The 19326-nt window shown below is 41.8% G+C and overlaps 2 protein-coding genes across 2 annotated transcripts; both read right to left on the bottom strand.

The window, feature by feature from the left end:
* Positions 1-5241: 5241 nt before the first annotated feature.
* Positions 5242-5829, bottom strand: LOC129651511 (interferon omega-1-like). Its single transcript, XM_055580203.1, has one exon. The coding sequence runs from the start codon at positions 5827-5829 to the stop codon at positions 5242-5244; it is 588 nt and encodes a 195-aa protein (XP_055436178.1).
* An 11094-nt stretch (positions 5830-16923) lies between these two features.
* Positions 16924-17493, bottom strand: LOC129651510 (interferon alpha-H). The gene has a single exon (XM_055580202.1). It carries the CDS (start codon positions 17491-17493, stop codon positions 16924-16926), a length of 570 nt encoding a protein of 189 aa, XP_055436177.1.
* Between the last annotated feature and the right edge of the window lie 1833 nt (positions 17494-19326).

Genomic DNA, 19326 nt, shown 5'->3' with positions numbered 1-19326 from the left:
GGGACAGGGGAGCCTTGTGGGCTGCCGTCTATGGAGTCGCACAGAGTCCGACATGACTGAAGCGACTTAACAGCAGCGACCGGGAGGGCACCACAGAACTCCCTGTAACAGAGCAACTGGCCTTTCTCGCTCAGTAGACCTGTCTCCAGGTCCAGTGCCTCGAACTCCAGCTCCACGTCCACCGGGAGAACCGGGGAGTCCGTTTAGGTAGGAGCCTGTATCTGAGCTAGGTGCTTCTGGGCCCCAGGGAGAGCCTGGGGCCTTGGGAGCAGTGAGGAAACTTCCTTTTTGGGCTAGATGGCCCAGGGGAGCTTTGCAGGGGTTTGGCTTAGAACTTGATTTCTACACCTGCCCCTGAGTCCATCCTCCCCTTCCTGGGAGGAGATTTTAGCCAGAGCAGTTTACACTGGTGCCCGTTTATGCCTTGACTGATGGCTGGAAATCTCAGCATGTTGTGGCACATTTTCAGATTCCAGGTTGTTTCTCGGGAAAAAAAAAAAAAAAAAAAAAAACTAATTTGGGGAAAGGGGAAAGGCATCTACATTCTGGACAGTAATCTAGATATTAGGACCATCCAGTGGAAAGACTTGAGGACAAGACTGAGACTTACAGGAGCCCCTGGGGAAAGGGAAAATGATTTTATTTAATATAAATGGTTAATTTCTCCTGCAACGTTCAAGTAGTTGAAAATATTTAAAATGTATAAAGAGGTCTGAAACTCACACCAAGTCTAAATATTCCTTATGCTAAAACAAAACTTTAAGTTCCTGGCTTCAGTGGAAGCAAAATCATCTATAATGTTTTCAAAATTACTTCTTTGTTCATCTCAGTTCAGTTGAGGGAAAGCCATATTTGAGAAACTTATGACCCAGTAGCTACTGTAAATAATTCATCTCAATTTTCAAAATCTTTTTTATTCTCATTTCCTTTAACTAAGGATCTTATGTTAAGCTTTCAAATCTATACATAGTTTTGCATTGGAGAGTTTTATTAACTTTTTAAAAATGTCATTTCATACAGATAAGTGCTTTAAAATTCATAATCAAGATGTTTTTTTATTTCAGCATAATGTAGGTTTACACTTAATATACCATTTCCTACCTAATAAGCATCAGGAGTTTGTCAAGGCTGTATATTGTCACCCTGTTTATTTAACTTATATGCAGAGTACATTATGAGAAACGCTGGACTGGAAGAAACACAAACTGGAATCAAGATTGCCAGGAGAAATATCAATAACCTCAGATATGCAGATGACACCACCCTTATGGCAGAAAGTGAAAAGGAACTCAAAAGCCTCTTGATGAAAGTGAAAGTGGAGAGTGAAAAAGTTGGCTTAAAGCTCAACATTCAGAAAACGAAGATCATGGCATCCGGTCCCACCACTTCATGAGAAATAGACGGGGAAACTGTGGAAACAGTGTCAGACTTTATTTTTCTGGGCTCCAAAATCACTACAGATGGTGACTGCAGCCATGAAATTAAAAGACGCTTACTCCTTGGAAGGAAAGTCATGACCAACCTAGATAGCATATTCAAAAGCAGAGACGTTACTTTGCCAACAAAGGTTCATCTAGTCAAGGCTATGGTTTTTCCTGTGGTCATGTATGGATATGAGAGTTGGACTGTGAAGAAGGCTGAGCGCCGAAGAATTGATGCTTTTGAACTGTGGTGTTGGAGAAGACTCTTGAGAGTCCCTTGGACTGCAAGGAGATCCAACCAGTCTATTCTGAAGGAGATCAGCCCTGGGATTTCTTTGGAAGGACTGATGCTAAAGCTGAAACTCCAGTACTTTGGCCACCTCATGCGAAGAGTTGACTCATTGGAAAAGACTCTGATGCTGGGAGGGATTGGGGGCAGGAGGAGAAGGGGACGACAGAGGATGAGATGGCTGGATGGCATCACTGGCTCGATGGACGTGAGTCTGAGTGAACTCTGGGAGTCAGTGATGGACAGGGAGGCCTGGTGTGCTGGGATTCATGGGGTCGCAAAGAGTCGGACATGACTGAGCGACTGATCTGATCTGATCTGATTCCAAATGCACTGATTGCTTATTGATTTGATGCCCACTAAATACCATGGTGTGCTAGGTACAGTCATGTGATTATTTTATTTGCTAGTAAAATTTCAAAATGTGTAGATATGTTTTGTACAATACTAAGAGTCGGACACAACCGAGCGACTTCACTTTCACTTTTCACTTTCATGCATTGGAGAAGGAAATGGCAACCCACTCCAGTGTTCTTGCCTGGAGAATCCCAGGGACAGAGGAGCCTAGTGGGCTGCTGTCTATGGGGTTGCACAGAATCGGACACAACTGAAGCGTCTTAGCAGCAGCAGCAGAAAAGATTAACTTATTCTAATTTGCAGAAGTAGAATTTTTGCTTTAAAAATTAGAGTTGAGCAAGGCACAGAAAAGGCATAATCATCTTTAGGGTAGACAGGAAATAATGGCGAAACCTTTGTATACACCTTTCTATACACTGTTGTCACAGTAACAACTCTCACATGTTTAGTGTGGCCCTGAAGCTTTATATAATACACTGATTTAAGATAATTCTGTAAGTTGTTATATTAACATCATATAGAGTACAGAACATGAGATGGTATATTGAATGGAGTACAATATTCTCATTATCCCTATTTTGTTTTTAATTGGAGAAAAATTGCTTTACAATATTGTGCTGGTTTCTGCTGTACAGCAACGTAAACCAGCTATAAGACACATATATCCACTCCCATATCCTTATTTTAAAGCTGAGAAAACAGTAACATAGGACAGAAAAATCGACTGGATGAAATGATTCAGGAACTTGAGGGAAAACTAAAGAGATGCCCAGATAACAAATATACTGGTCACCTGAGAAGACAAGAGTAACCCACAAAAAATAAAAACAAAAAAATGCAGCAAGATTGTCATTTTCAAACAGTTTAACTGGTAAAACTCTTTTAAGCTTATCATTATTATTATTATCATTATTACACTTAAACTTTTATTGACAATCCTGAGGACCAGTAGTATCCTACCATTGTGCAAGATGCTGGGTGGGCATAAGAAATGGAGACTTGCTCCTGCTCTGGGGAGTCAATTCTTACCCATCTAAGGGACTCTCAGTTAGAAGGTCCTGATGGAGGATGTGTGGGGGGGACGGGAGTTTAAAATGAAAAGAAAGACTTTGATCTTGAAAAGTACAGATTATAGGAAATTCTTAAAATAATAAAGGTTGAAATATGATGAATGAAATGTATAAATGTGTGGGATCTTTGTTGATCAATTTTTATAAAGGAACCCTGGCTTGTTATTGCAGGAACTTGGATATACCTCAGTAACAATATTTTCTGTGCAGCAGATTGACGTATTTATTTTTAAAATCTTTCTTATAAAAGCATACTATTTTAAGACAGACGACATACCTATTTCCAGCAATTAACCCCCTGTTCAAATCTCAGCCACACGTACGTCCATGGTGGCAAATAAAAGATATGGTGGGTGTGCATGAGATAGTTCAGCCTATGTCAAATGGTCAAATATCAAAGTTTTGGCTTAGCTTCTGGTTCAAGATGGCAGAGTAAAAGGACATGCACTTATCTCCTCACGCAAGAGCAACAAAATCGCAACTAGCTGTTGAACAGCCATCCAGAGGAGGACTCTGGAGCCCTCCATAAAAGGATGTCCCACGTCCAAACACAAAGAAGAAACTACAACGAGATCCAGGAGGCACTCAAGCACAATAAAAATAAATCCCATCCCTGCCAGATGGGAAACCAACAAACTGGAAAACAATAATACCAGAAAAGTTCTCCCACTGGTGTGAAGGTTCTGAGCCTCAGGTCATGCTTGCAAGCCTGCAAAGGGACTGGGAATCCCCAGGCAATCTGACTCTGAAGGCCAGTGGGATTTGATTACAGGACTTCCACAGGACTGTGGGAGAGACTCTTCTTGCAGGAGACAAACAAAATCTTGCATGCACCAAGACCCAGGGGAAGGGAGCAGTGACCCCACAGGAGACTGAACCAGACCTGCCTCCTAAAGTTGGAGTCTCTTAGGGAAGTGTGGGTCAGCAGTGGCTTGCCCTGGGGACAAGGGTACTAGCAGCAGCAATCCTGGAAGGTGGCCCTTGGTGTAAGTCTCCTTGGAGGTTGCTGAAAATCAAGCACTTCATTCATTAATCATGTTTCTCACTTCTTTAGTATGAGAAGAGGTAAAACTGGCTTCTGAACCATTTGTTGGGTTTTGTTCTTTCAGTAGCAAAACAGAGGCTCCAGGAGGTGACATTGCCAGCAAGTATGGACAAGGGATTTTATGGAAAGGAGAACTAGGATCCAACCTGGGACAGCCCAGAACTGGAGATCAGAACCACACGAGTTCTAGAAATTCCAAAACCTCTGAATCCCAGCTCTGCTATTTACCAACAGTGTGACCCTGAAAAATCTCACAAACACAACAGGTTAGTTTCCTCATCTTTAATATGAGGACAATAAGAGTAGTTTTCACAGGCTTACGGTTAAGCAGGAGGTGACTGCTTCCCTCAGATATCAACCATTCTTTAATGAGTGGGTATAAATTAGTTATGCCTATGACAGCAAGACTAACCTTTTTCTACAATTTCATAATTTCCTTTCTAACTTTTTTTTTGGCACCCTCCACATCTTAGAGGATCTTAATTCCTTACCCGAGGCTCCCTGAGGAAAAACTCAGAGTCCTAACAATGGCACCCACAGAAAATTCTCAGAATTTCACCTTTTGAAAAACATTTCCCAGAAAATGATAGAAATGTTCCACAGTATAAAGTGAACAAATACTATTTTGTGATAGGTATATGTAGACAAAATAAGGATTTAGTTTTTCAAAATAAAAACTCAAGAAATTTATCTTGATAACTATTTAATAAGTAAAACAACAATTCTAATGAAATAGGGAAATATATTTTCTCAATGTTACTACAATGTAAACATACACATCTTTTATATGAAAACATAAATATGATGAAATAAAATATTATATTAACTAAATAAAGAATAAATAAATAACATCAGGGCAGTCATCGCTTATGGATTGATACCCCTGTACTTGATTACTTTTATGGATATAAAAGTAATATATCTTGCTTATTACTACTGACATGTATTGGCTGAGTTAATTCAATAAATTTGGAGGCTAAAGCAGAATTCAGAGTCCTCTGAAATGACCCCGGGTGAGTATACAAGGATGATGTGGCAACTTAGTCAGTGAGAGTCATGTCAAGGTGAGTTCAGATCTCCATCCATCATTCTTAACCTTTCTTGCAAGCTGGTTGATGAAGACAAGGATCTCATGATTTCCAGTCTGACGATTTCCCAGGCACAGTCGCTGTATTCCTTGTCTTTCAGGTAGACATGGATGCCCTGGAAGTACCTCTTCATGGCCAGTGTGGGCCCTGCCCTTCTCAGGGCAGAGTCTTCCTCTTCCATCACCGGGCCCAGGCAGGGGTCCAGTTCGTCCAGCTGCTGATGGAGTCCAGTGCGGAGCTGCTCCAGGAGGGTGGTGTCCCAGGCAGCAGAGGCGCGCTCTGTGTGGAAGAGGTTGAAGGTCTGCTGGAGCATCTCGTGGAGCACAGAGAAGGCCTGGGCCTCCTGGAGCTGGCCACCCTCCACCATCTCCTGGGGGAAAGCGAAGTCTTTTCTGTCCTGCAGACAGAAGCGAGGGGACAGTCTCCTCATTTGGCCCAGGAGCCTGAGGTTCTTCCTGCCAACCAGCATGTGGTTCTGAGACAGGTCACAGCCCAGGGATCCTCCCGGGCCGTAGCTGACCAGCACCAGGGCCATCAGTAGAGAGAGCACGTAGGCCATGGGGAAGATGAGGCTGCTGCTGGCCTGGCTGAGATGGCGTCTGGTGGAACCTTGAGGTAGGTTCTCTGATGCCACTCTTTCTAAGCAAGGCCATTAAATAGGGAACATGGTAGTTTTCATTTTCTAATCATTTCTATACACTTTTACTTCCTTTTTTTGATTTTCATGTACGTATTCACAGGCAATGGCACCCCACTCCAGTACTCTTGCCTGGAAAATCCCATGGACGGAGGAGCCTGGAAGGCTGCAGTCCATGGGGTCATTGAGGGTTGGACACAACTGAGAAACTTCACTTTCATGCATTGGAGAAGGAAATGGCACCCCACTCCAGTGTTCTTGCCTGGAGAATCCCAGGGACGGGGGAGCCTGGTGGGCTGCCGTCTCTGGGGTCGTACATAGTCGGACAGGACTGAAGTGGCTTAGTAGTAGTAATAGTATTCACAATATGATCAAATAAAAGAATCTAAACTATTAATTTTATCTGTTTCCCAATAACTTCAAATGTTCCCAGCCAAGTGGATATGTATCAATGAAATGAGAAGAGTCTTTGTCTTAAGTCAGATGTACTTTTGTAATTACACACATTATTGCTCACTGTCTCTAATGCATAAATGTTGCTCTCCTCTTATCCAGGAACACATTTGTAGTCCTTATCTTAGGCTCCATTTTCCCCTTTTACTTTACATGGGAATCTAGTCTCTCTCAGCTCTGTGGTTTCTGTATTTATTAGGAATTTGCCAGATCACTCTGGCATTTAAGCTCTTTAAAACAAATGATGGGTTTTCTTCAGTGTTTTATTTACAGAAGAGGCTGATTATTATGAGTCCAAGATCTTCTTCCATGTTTCTGTTCTTTCTAGAACAATTTCCTGCAGGTCCCTGTGGTTGTGCTTCAGGGGACCATGAGGTCAGGACTGTTACAGACATCACGTTTTCTTTCCACCATTTTCTTGCTGGAGACCTGTCATCCTCCACAGACTGAGCCAGTAATTCCACCAGAATCCTGGTTCTTCTCAGGGAACATGGGTGAGGAGATTCTAAATCCAGGACAACGGTATTTTCCCTCGTAAGGGAGAGATGACATGGAGCCTCATCCTGTCCTCTAGAATGACAGGGTCTGCTTCCAAACCGGCTGGATACCCTCCCTGAGAGCAGGCTCAATCCTCAGAATCCTAAGGGCTTGAAAATCTCCTTTCTGTGGAGGGCCTGTTTACTTGTTGGGGAAAAAATTCATCTTCCAGAACCCCTTCCCTCTCCCCTGCAGTGTTTGTGTGAAGGACCCTGTTACTCTGTGGTGACTTCCTCTTCTCCTGGTCCATGTCCTCAGGTGTCCATAGTGTCAGCAGCCCTCGACGCTAAGAGCAAATGTGTATTTGTGCAATAAGTGGAGGAATTAATCCAACTGCACTCCCTTAACCTTAATAAAAATAAAAAGGACCCAGGTATTGAACCTGGGTGTCCTGCCTCACAGAACAAGTCTTGGCCATCTGAGCTACCAGGGAAGCCCTAGCCTTAGTAGACAAATAATTTTTATTTGACCAAGTATAGATTTAATTATTCAACCCTTTTACTATTGAGCACTTGTTCTACTGAAATTTTCTGAGCTTGAGGTAGGAGTTTCAATGATGATGTTGTTTCTGATTAGAAGCTATTTCACAGAACCAAGGGTTGAGCTTCATTTTTTCATTCAGTTCAGTTAAGCCGCTCAGTTGTGTCTGACTCTTTGCAACCCCATGGACTGCAGCACACCAGGCTTCCCTGTCCATCACCAACTCCCGGAGCTTACTCAAACTTATGTCCATTGAGTCAGTGATGCCATCCAACCATCTCATCCTCTGTCATCCCCCTCTCCTCCTGCCTTTAATCTTTCCCAGCATCAGGGTCTTTTCCAATAAGTCAGTTCTTCATATCAGGTGGCCAAAGTATTGGGGTTTCAGCTTCAGCATCAGTCCTTCCGATGAATATTCAGAACTGATTTCCTTTAGGATGAACTGGTTCGATCTCCTTGTTGTCCAAGGGACTCTCAAGAGTCTTCTCCAACACCACAGTTCAAGAGCATCAATTCTTTGGTGCTCAGCTTTCTTTATAGTCTAACTCTCACATCCATATATGACTACTGGAAAAACCATAGCTTTGTTTGACTAGATGGACCTTTGTTGGTAAAGTAATGTCTCTGCTTTTTAATATGCTGTCTAGGTTGATCATAACTTTTCTTCCAAGGAGCAAGTGTCATTTTATTTCATGGCTGCACTCACCATCTGCAGCGATTTTGGAACCCCCCAAAATAAAGTCTGCCACTGTTTCCATTGTTTCCCCATCTATGTGCCATGAAGTGGTGGGACCAGATGCCATGATCTTCGTTTTCTGAATGTTGAACTTTAAGCCAACTTTTTCACTCTCCTCTTCCACTTTCATCAAGAGACTCTTTAGTTCTTCTTCTTCACTTTCTGCCATAAGGGTGGTGTCACCTGTATATCTGAGGTTATTGATAGTTCTCCTGGCAATCTTGATTCCAGCTTATGCTTCATCCTCCCAGAATTTCTCATGATGTACTCTGTATATAAGTTAAATAAGCAGAGTGACAATATACAGCTTTGATGTACTCCTTTCCCAATTTGAAACCAGTCTGTTGATCCATGTCCAGTTCTAACTGAATTAAGCCAGCTGAATTCCATGGGCATTTCTGTTCCTCTGAGAATTCAGGGCAGTGAGGACCAGGCTAGTAGGTCAGGAGAAATACCCTTTTCCCCTTTACTTGAGTGTAATATTTCATTTAGTTTTTAATACCCTATATTCCCTTAGTGACTTACTGGACAAGATTTGTCTCAGTGCTCCTGATCTAGTTCTAATTCATGATGAGATAAAGTAAAGTAAAAAAAGGCATAGGGGCTGCATCTCTATCACTTTCAAGACTTTAGATTTTGTTTCTCTTTGCAAGTTGCCTAGAAAGTGCAATTGGAGATGTGTTTTGTGGACAAAAAGCAAGTGTAAGTCTTCAATGTCATGAATGTGGAAGAAGGGAAGTGGTTTTCCCTTGACACAGTGACGTATTCTGAGTTAGCAAACTTCAGTGCAGCACAGCTGGGGACAGGGCTGTGGCAGAGGGGGAGGATGAGGCCAATATGAACAAGGAAAGGCTGGGACACAGCTGCTTCTGATGGAAGCTCAATAAAGGCCAAGCCCTGGCTCTATTGGCTGCTTTCAGCTTTGTATAATAGTCGTTTGATGTTTCTTTCATATAATCCACATGTGATCAGTAATAAGGAAAGAAGGAATAAGACACACCCACCAGCTCACAAGAGACTGACAAGCAGAACCCAGGTGTTAGAACAATAACCCTCTCTGGCAGGATTGTGGAATCCAGCTTTGCTGAGCATTTGTGTAGGTGATAAATACACCTGGGCACTGAGAAGATGTTTGGGAAAGCTGGAATTAAAAGGAAAGGAATTAGATGATTTTAAAGATTCTGATCTTATTCTAGATAATAGTAATTGTGATATTAAAAAATAATAACTGAATTTTATTGCTTGCTACTAATGGACTAGCCACTTTTCTAAGTACTTTCAAATTTTAACTCAGTCCTCTCATTAACACTATTAGGTTATAGTCAGTCATGCAACTAGAGAGAAACATAAATCTTGACAACTGAACTATTCCTCATGTACCAAAGATACAAGGGAACACCTTAGTGGCTCTACAGTGATTTTTCTTAAAGAACCCATTAAAAAAGTCAAGAGTTCAATTGAAGATGATATTTAGGAATGAACGAAATAAGTAGATCCAGGAGAGTGAGACAACAGAGGACCCTGCTGCTGCTGCTGCTGCTGCTAAGTCGCTTCAGTCATGTCCGACTCTGTGCGACCCCATAGATGGCAGCCCACCAGGCTCCGCCATCCCTGGGATTCTCCAGGCAAGAACACTGGGGTGGGTTGCCATTTCCTTCTCCAGTGCATGAAAGTGAAAAGTGAAAGTGAAGTCGCTCAGTCATGTCCGACCCTCAACGACCCCATGGACTGCAGCCTTCCAGGCTCCTCCGTCCATGGGATTTTCCAGGCAAGAGTACTGGAGTGGGGTGCCATTGCCTTCTCCGACAGAGGACCCTAATCCACTACAAATGCCAAAGGGTACTGTCTATGTTTTCGTGGGGTGATTCGGGTGTGGTCTGAGTGAACAGAACTAAGTTCTAATCAAAAACACAAAATCACTATTGTGTAGTTAGAATAGACTAGATATGTCTGTCAAATGAAGAAGAAAAGGAAAGCATTTCCTAGAGTTTCCTAGAGGTCTAGTCATCAGGATCCTATACTTTCACTGCTGCAGGCCGGGTTCAATCCCTGACTGGGGAACTGAGATCCCACAAGCCACACAGCAAGAACTCTTAAGATTTTATGAGTTATTTCATCAATGAAATTTAGTGAAATAATGTTATTAAACCTACAGGAGCTGACTGACTCCTGAAATCTTTGTCGTTTTAACTCTTGACTTTTCCAGTGAGTTTAAGAACAAAGAAAAAGCACCTACCCATTTTAGCTCTGATGTTTCTCCTTCAGGATGACAACTAAAATGTCATTTGCCATCTTGTTCTACACGAATGAAGTCACTATACCCACTGCAGTCCCTGACCTCCAACACTCCCTGATAGGAGTTAAGGGGGGAGATCAGGAACGAGGCTGGGAAAACTGACACAACAGGCCAGTAGAGAGTTAGATAATTCCCAGAGAAAATTTTTGAACCCAGTTTTTGCAACTTCTCATACTTAGAAAAGCACGGACATCGTTTATAGAGACATCTGTTCCTCCTGACTCTCAGCCTCCTTCTACCAAGATGTGAGCTTGATGCCATGTAACCCCTTTACTACAAACACGTATACAGTGACCTCCCGCTAAGTCCTTGAGCAGGTCCTCAGAGCTGAGGAGAGGCTGTCTTCTAGCCTGTAGTCCTCAGGAAGTCTTCCCCTAAAACTGAACTCCTGGCTCTCACACTGCTGGATATTTTTCAGTTGACAAGGACCTCTCCCAGGAGACCTCCTCAGGTCAGCCTGTTGCTCTCCCTCTCATTCTCTTTCATTTCCCACCTCCAGTCCAGACGGGTCATCCTGTGGTCCACTGAGTCCAGTGAAGACCCTCTGCTCTTTCTTTTTCCAGCCACTAGCTATGATGTGGGCACTGAAGAGGCCTCATGTGTGACCAAGATGGAAGAGCACACAGGCTTCCTGGACAGAAGCAGCGCAGATTTAGTGTATGTGCTGCCGAAGTGAACACAACAGCACCGATTTTGATGAGCTCCTTAGCACGGAGGGTCTGGAATGAACTCCAGAGTCAGCCTTATGATCTTACATGGTTTTGTTTATTTAAATTTCTAGCCTCAATCTTTTAAACATCAAAAATAATACTATAGGGTTCAAATAAAAATATTACTCAGGAAATCATTTGTTAACAAAATGATATTTTTAGCAGTAATATAGGAATGGTTTTTGCTTGTGTTAGGGCCCTAATCCTCTGGATGGGTTCCAAACCTAAAATGTGCTTTAAATGTCCTCTATCTTTAAAAGTATCTACTCAGTGCTATATGTACCAACTGGAGAGAAGAGAGAGGATCAATCCATCAATGTCCTCTTTCCCAACTGCCCACATTAAATACATGAATTTCCACAAAAATCGTTGTTAATTTTAGAAAACCTGATCTTCCAGTGTGCACGTTACTGTCATTTGTCCTGCAGAGAAGGGTCTGTCCCACTGTTGCTAAATGTATTAAAGCCCTGCCTGTGTCCCTTCTACGCAAGCTTGTTTGATCGTGTTTGTCTCCCAAAAAGGCAAAGACACCATGATGGAATTTAAGAGCTTCCTTGGATTGCATTGTCCCCAGGCACCTCTTGTCCTGCTGTGTGATAACTTGCTGGGTCCTAAGGAAGAAACAAGTCTGCAGCTGTGACGGGAGTGACCGTCGCCCCTTCCAGGACTCTGCAGGCTGCTGTGGTGTGAGCATCTCCCGTGCTGGGGACACAGCTGGTGGCCAGGCATTCGTGCTCTGTCTCTGTGCTCTCAGCATCCACTTCAGTCTTCTCAGTCTCTGAAAAGGAATGTTGTGGAGAAGCACTTACCTCAGTGCAGCTCATCTGTGTTGTTCCATGGTCCTGAGGACCTGCCGCTGATCCACAAACACTTTAAACTTCTCTGTTCTCCTTCCAAGTTTTCAAGCTGCTGCTGACTTTCAGCTCCATGTTTCCTGCCCTTTGGGCTTTTTGAGCAAATGAGACTCCTGACCCAGGCAAGCTCCTCCTAGTGTAATCAGCACGTGGAAGTGCCAGGTAGAGGCACAGAGGAGCCTCTGGTGCCTCCACCATTGTTCACTGTGGTGCAGTTCCCTCTATTTACTGTGTTTCTTTGGGAGGCTGGACAGTCTGGACCTGCAGTGCTTTTCAGGCAGAGTGGGTAAAGTCATAAGAGAGTGTCTGACAGACCTAGAACATTAACTCAGGTTCTGCTTTTTGGTTGGTGGCTTTGCTGTCTTAAGGGTAAATTGACAACCAGAAAGCGTAATAGAGTGGAGAAGGCAATGGCACCCCACTCCAGTGTTCTTGCCTGGAGAATCCCAGGGACGGGGGAGCCTGGTAGGCTGGCTACTGTCTATGGGGTCACACAGAGTCGGACACGACAGAAGCGACTTAGAAGCAGCAGCAGCAAGCGTAATAGAGAAGGACACAGCTGTATGAATGGAGAGAACACCTTCATGCAGAGTGAATGAGGCGAGCACGCTGGGGATTTCTACACTGGGAGTGGTGAATGATTGTGATATTTGAGTGTACGAATGAGACCCAGGGGAGCCGAGATGAAGCAGAATGGTGCCATGTATCAAAATCAGCAGATAGGTGCATGGTATGTTATATATGTAGTATGCTTTATTACTTTGTTTTCACGCATGTATATTTTATTATTTTATCATGTATATAATTACATACAATTGATGAAACACTTTCCCCCAATACTTTTATTTAGGTTGTTATTGTTTTGCAGTCAGTGAAAGAGGGAGGGTAGGAGAATTCATTATTTCCATTTAGATTTATATGAAAGAAAAGAAAACATGCTCTACCTGTTTAGCCCTCACTCAGTGGGTGATACTTGGCTAAGTGCTCTTAAATGTTCTGCTTTTTCTGACACTCCAAACACTAGGAACATTTTCACTTACTTTATATTTGAGGAGACTGAGGCTCAGGGAAGTTTAGTGATTTCCTTGATTACCCGTATGTCCTGACAGAGTCTAGATTCGATGCAGGATCTCATATCACATAGAAATCATTTTTTAACTTTCAGCCTGTTTGAATCTCAGCCCTTTTTTTTCTTCTCCGGTGCTTTAGGGAGATCGTTTCTCCAGGTTGGCTCCCAAGTGCACTGGATGCTCCACCTCTGGGCCCTTTGCAGACTCTCCTTTACTTTCTCAACCTTCAGAGTGGCAGGTCCTCATGAGCTTTAGGTCATCTTCTCATTCTACATGCTAATCCTAAAGCGTGTAGGACATCCACATAAGCTTCTACCAATGGGAAATGGGAAATCTGTCTTTAGATGTTTCTTGGGCACTTTATAGACTAATCAGCTTTCTCCCCTTCCTGAGAGGCCTCAACCAGATTCTGGTGGGAGAATCCCCTTTTGTCTAGCTCTCATTGTAACAGGAAACTTAAATAATTAAGCATGATTATTGCTTTTATACCTTTCTCTTCCAAACGAAACCCTCCAAAAGAAGAGGTTTCGCATTTGGTTTTTCCACCTCTGTGTTTTCAGAACTGAAAATATATCTGATATATATATATATCTGATATATAAATAAACAATTTTAAATCAGATATCTGATATAGAAATATGCAGTTTTAAGTTATAACCTGCTGAAAGAAGTGAGTAATGAGTAGAATTCTTCATCCACGTTTCAGTATGCATTGTGAATTTAAGCTATTTCTTTTTATAAGAGTAACAATTCCAAGCTGTCTTCTGGGGAAGAGTTTTGTAAATTAAAGGAGAAAATAATTTGAAAAACAATAAAGGTAAGTATCTTTTCTTCTATTTGAATACATTATAAATTTGAACATGATATTATATAAACAAAACTATTCTAAATACATACATGGTATGACTGAGGTAAAGTACAGGGATAAGAAGCTGAATACATTAGAGCCCTTTGCACTCTAATTGCTGTTATTTTGACTCCTGATCTGATCATTCCTAAACCTCTAGCGTATCTGAGACTAGTTGGGATACTTGCTGTGTCCTCAAACTGCGTTCTTCAGCTTTTAGTACCGTAAATGCCTGTTAAAAGTTGATGATGATGGACTGGACAAAAGGAACGGAGGTAAATTGGCCTTGACAGTGATCATTAGCATTCATTTTGGGAGGAGTTGGGCTGTGTCTACTTCTAGTTCTGCCTTTGTTTTTGCCCTCTTGATTTTGTATATCAACTACACTGGCTTATGGTACTGGATTGGTCTTCTTGAAAACAGATTTATTAGACGTGTTTGACAAGTAACCACCACAGGAGAAAGGCGTATGTCTTGTTCACCATTCTGTCATGAGCACAGAGTTCATAATAATTACACCAAATTCACAAAGAGTATTCTTAGAGTTTCCATCAGACCTCCCATCAGAATCTTCTGTTGACTTCACTTATTGGCCTTCTTAAGAGAAGTAGTTAATAGGCATCATCAGCTGACTGAGTACATTTCTACTGAGCCTCTTGGATCATCATTTTCATCTCACAGTGGAGCTGTAGGGTCTGTGATGCTAGGTAATCAGCCCTCATGCTTTCCTGATTTCAGAGTCTTACATTTTATATGTTCTATTTCATTTAGTATTTTTTTGGGCAGGGGTTGTCTTGCTACTTCTGAATTACTTTCTGTATCATTTTGAAGTTGTAGCTTAATAAGAAAGTAAAAATGGAAACATAAAAGGGCCTGTACCATGATTTTCCATAATGTTCAATTCATCATTGATTTTCTTCTCCATTCAGCTTTCTTGGAAAGCTGTCACTGTGTTGGAAGCATTGAGGTAAAAGGAAAACAAATGCTATTCTAATTATGGTGAGAGTGAAAGAACTAAAGAGAATCCCCGGAGGAAACAGTGACATTGGGGACTTTGTTTCTTATTAAATGCCACGTAACCCAGTACAGTTCCTGGTGGTTAATTCCACCCCATCAGCTCTTACTAAGGTCAGTTCCATCTGTTTCCCGTGCAGTGAATGCTTTCAACCACAGAGCAGCTTCCTGACATTCAACACTCTATAACGCAATCAATGATACTTTATCACTGTGTCACTAAATCTCATGGTTTAAAGTAAATCAGATCTTAAACAGTGATATGTGTTTTTAATGCATCAAATGCGTGAAATCTCTTCATAAGCAAAATATTCCAAAAAGGGAAAACACTGCAGAGCAGGAAAAAAACAAAAAAAAACCCACCTTCGACTCTAAGTCCCACCCTATTCTCTCCTCAAATGAGACAGCAAATATCTCAAAACCATTTTCTATACATATTACTATTACCTTCTCTTCTCCATCCTTCCACTTTGTCCACTATGGTGTCTGTTGATTAATTCTACCAAGCAAGCTCTCATTAAGGTGGCCCATGCCATCTCTTTTCCAAGTAGGAAGCACTTTCCATCTACATGTTCAGGAATGCATTGAGTCCTAAGTGGTTGCCACCTTTGCATCTCTGTCTTCTCACCATTCTCTCTTGTGCAGTTAACACATGGCCATTCCATCTCTGCTTCCTTTGTGGCATTCCCTCCCTTTTAAGACTGAGGTCATGGGACTCAGTTTTAACTCCTTTTCTCATTCTACACTCTCCTCCTATTTGATCAATACTTCTGTTACACCTTATACTTTATGAAATTGCTTGTAAATTGCCATCTCCAATATCCACTGAACATTTGCACTGAAACAAAATTTGCACTGAAATGAAAAGTAGTTAACTTTTATTTTCACATCCTCTCACAGCTTGATCCACCTTCTACTGGGGGAATCCCACTTTTCTCCCTCTCACTGTAGCATTCAAGCTAATTGATAGTCATTTCTACTACTAATTATACTATTTTAAAAATAGTTAAAATTTTATTATAAATTAACTCATTATTGTTTTTAGGTTACTTTCCATTTAAAAAATCAAAGTTACAAAAATGATTGGATTAATGATGTTCATGTCTAGGTCCTGAGAGCAACACATCACCTGGCTAGAGAAAGTATATTTTTACTTGTTGTTGGGAAGCCCAGGACAAAATAGCCAGTTGGAGGAAGTCCTTGGGAAAATGGCAAAGGGCCAGAAATACCCCGGCTTGATGTGCCCGGGCAGAAAAACATCTCCTGCCTTTGGTTATGCCTGGTGCCAAGATTTAATAATAAATATTAAGGATGTTGCTTGAGAAAACGGGTTATGGGATAAGCTCATGGGTCACTTAGAGCGCGCTGTCCTTGAAATATTTTTACTGATTAGGTGTTAACCCTGTACGCACTCTGCTGGCTGTATACTCTATGCTCTTTGTTCCTACTTCTATAAAAAGGCTTGACTGCAGAAATAAACTTGTCAGTCCTTGCAAGAGACTGTCCTTCTTTCTTTCAGGTTTATCGCTTCCAAGACCCGGGGAGAAAATCCCCAACACTTGTAATGTGCAAATCACAAAAATGGGTGAAGGAATTGTAAAATGCTTTCTTTAATCAAGTTGCGTATTCAGTCTTCATGTTTCTTTTTTAAAGAAAAACAAAGGAAGATTTTTATAGTAAGGTTTAATGAATGAAGAAAACTCATAAATTGACTAAATACAAAATATATTTTTCCCTTAAGTATACATACATAATTATATGAACAAAATAATTTAATTCTTTATATATAGATAAATAAATATCCAAATAGATAAATAAGTAGATGGATTAGCTTGAGTATCTGCGACAGAGTAGTGCCTGTAGAGTAGATCATGATGTCACTTAATATACCTGAAATCATTTAACAAATTGATTCAGTTCAGTGCCTGATGACAGCAGAAATGAGAGTCCTTGGCAGCACAGGAGGAAGTGTGGTCTGTTGGTCCAAGACAATCATTTCCGTGTTGACCCAGGTGTGTGTCAGTCCTTTTTCCTGAATCTCTCCTGCAAGTTTGTTGAGGAAGAGAAGGCTCTCATGACTTCTGCTCTGACAACCTCCCAGGCACAAGGGCTGTGTCTCTTCTCTCGCAGATAGAGAGTGAGTCTGTGGAAATATTTCCTCACAGCCAGGCTGGAGTCCTCCTTGAGCAGGGGAGCCCCTCGCAGCCCCTCCTCCTGCCTCAGACAGGCTTGCAGGTCAGTGAGCTGCTGATCCAGTGCCGCGCGGAGCTTGTCCAGGAGGCTCTGGTCCCACGTGGCAGCCGAGCCCTCTGTGCTGAAGATCTGGAAGGTGTGCTGGGTCACCTCGTGGAGCACAGAGATGGCCTGAGCCTTCTGCAACTGGCTGCCACCCAGCTCCTCCTGGGGGAATGCGAAGTCATTTCTGTCCTGCAGGCAGGAGGAAGGGGAGACCCTCCTCAGTTGTCGCAGGAGCATCAGGACCCTCCTGTTGGCCAGGCTGTGGGTGTGAGGCAGGTGGCAGCCCAGAGAGCAGATGGCGTTGCAGCTGAGCAGCAGCAGGGCCAGGAGTAAGGACCAGGCTGGGGCCATTGGGGACCTTGCAGATGCTTGTGGCCTGGTGAGGTGGGTGACTCTGTGAACCTACACTCTAGGTTCTCTGAAGACCTTCCTTCAGGCCTGTGTCTTAAGTAGGAGCCCATGGTTTCCATTTTCTGAAAGTTCCCTCTTGCTTTCTACTTTTGTTTTTGTTTTTCAGTTTGCACTCTTCAAATGGGTTTAGGACAGCATTTCGCAAACGTTGTTTTTATTATTGACCCCCCTTCCCCTATTGACAGAGTCTTCTGAAAAAATTTTTTTTTACTAATTACCCCCACCATGAAATTTTAACAACACATTTATGCTGTGGCTCCATCTTTGTACTCCATGCATGTCTTTATACATAGAAAAAGAAAGTGCAAAGCTTCCTTGTTGTATTCACCCTAGGGTTAACAATGCCATAAAATGAAAGGTGTACATTAAATGTAAAAGCTGTTGAGTTTTATTTAACTTTATGAATGAGTTTGAAGAATGACTTTTGATGGAGGATTATATAAATAGTAATGTACCAAATTGAATATTCATATGAAATTCATATAAAAATATATAATAATACCACAATATAGGTAGACTTAAAAATCTTTCAAAACTAAAAATCATTGAAAATCTTACATTATTTTCCTCATATTTATTTTGAGGCACTTTTAACTTTGTCTCATATCAGAAACCAATTTTTAATTCTCTGTCTGCTGAATATTCATCTCAATTTTATCAACATTTCTGTTTAGCTCTTCACATACTTTTGGATGTTCTTAACAACTTTGATAGGAATAAATAATAAAATACCATGATACCAATCCAATGGAGGAAAGCAAAGAGGAACTAAAGAGTCTCTTGATGAGGGTGAAAGAGAAGACTGAAAAAGCTGGCATAACACCCACCATTTAAAAACCTAAGCTTCTGACATCTATGGTAAATAGATGGGGAAAGAGTGGAAACAGTGACAGATTTTCTTTTCTTGGTCTCCAAAATCACTGTGGACATTGACTGCAGCTACAAAATGAAAACACACTTGCTCCTTGGAAGAAAAGCTATGACAGAACTAGACAGCATGTTAAAAAGAGTAAACATCACTTTGACAACAAACATCTGTATAGTCAAAGCTATGGTGTTTCCTTGGAAATGAACAGAGATCATTCTGTCATTTTTGAGAATGCATCCAAGTACTGCATTTCGGACTCTTTTGTTGACCATGATGGCCACTCCATTTCTTCTGAGGGATTCCTGCCCACAGTAGTAGATATAATGGTCATCTGAGTTAAATTTACCCATTCCAGTCCATTTGAGTTCACTGATTTCTAGAATGTCGACATTCACTCTTGCCACCTCTTGTTTGACCACTTCCAATTTGCCTTGATTCATGGACCTGACATTCCAGGTTCCTATGCAGTATTGCTCTTTACAGCATCAGACCTTGCTTCTATCACCAGTCACATCCACAGCTGGGTATTGTTTTTGCTTTGGCTCCATCCCTTCATTCTTTCTGGAGTTATTTCTCCACTGATCTCCAGTAGCATATTGGGCACCTACTGACCTGAGGAGTTTCTCTTTCAGTATCCTATCATTTTGCCTTTTCATACTGTTTATGGGGTTCTCAAGGCAAGAATACTGAAGTGGTTTGCCATTCCCTTCTCCAAGGACCACATTCTGTTCATTTCCAAGGCAAACCATTCAATATCACAGTAATCCAAGTCTATGCCCCAACCAGTAATGCTGAAGAAGCTGAAGTTGAATGGTTCTATGAAGACCTACAAGACCTTTTAGAACTAACACCCCAAAAAGATGTCCTTTTCATTATAGGGGACTGGAATGCAAAAGTAAGAAGTC

This window comes from Bubalus kerabau, chromosome 4 (genome assembly GCF_029407905.1).
Source record: "Bubalus kerabau isolate K-KA32 ecotype Philippines breed swamp buffalo chromosome 4, PCC_UOA_SB_1v2, whole genome shotgun sequence".
NCBI lineage: Eukaryota > Metazoa > Chordata > Mammalia > Artiodactyla > Bovidae > Bubalus > Bubalus kerabau.
The sequence above is the reverse complement of the archived record's forward strand: the minus strand, read 5'-3'. Positions and strand labels throughout refer to the sequence as shown.

What these genes read in the sequence shown, in the direction of transcription:
- LOC129651511 (XM_055580203.1), bottom strand. Translation starts at nt 5,829, where the DNA reads ATGGCCTACGTGCTCTCTCTACTGATGGCCCTGGTGCTGGTCAGCTAC.
- LOC129651510 (XM_055580202.1), bottom strand. Translation starts at nt 17,493, where the DNA reads ATGGCCCCAGCCTGGTCCTTACTCCTGGCCCTGCTGCTGCTCAGCTGC.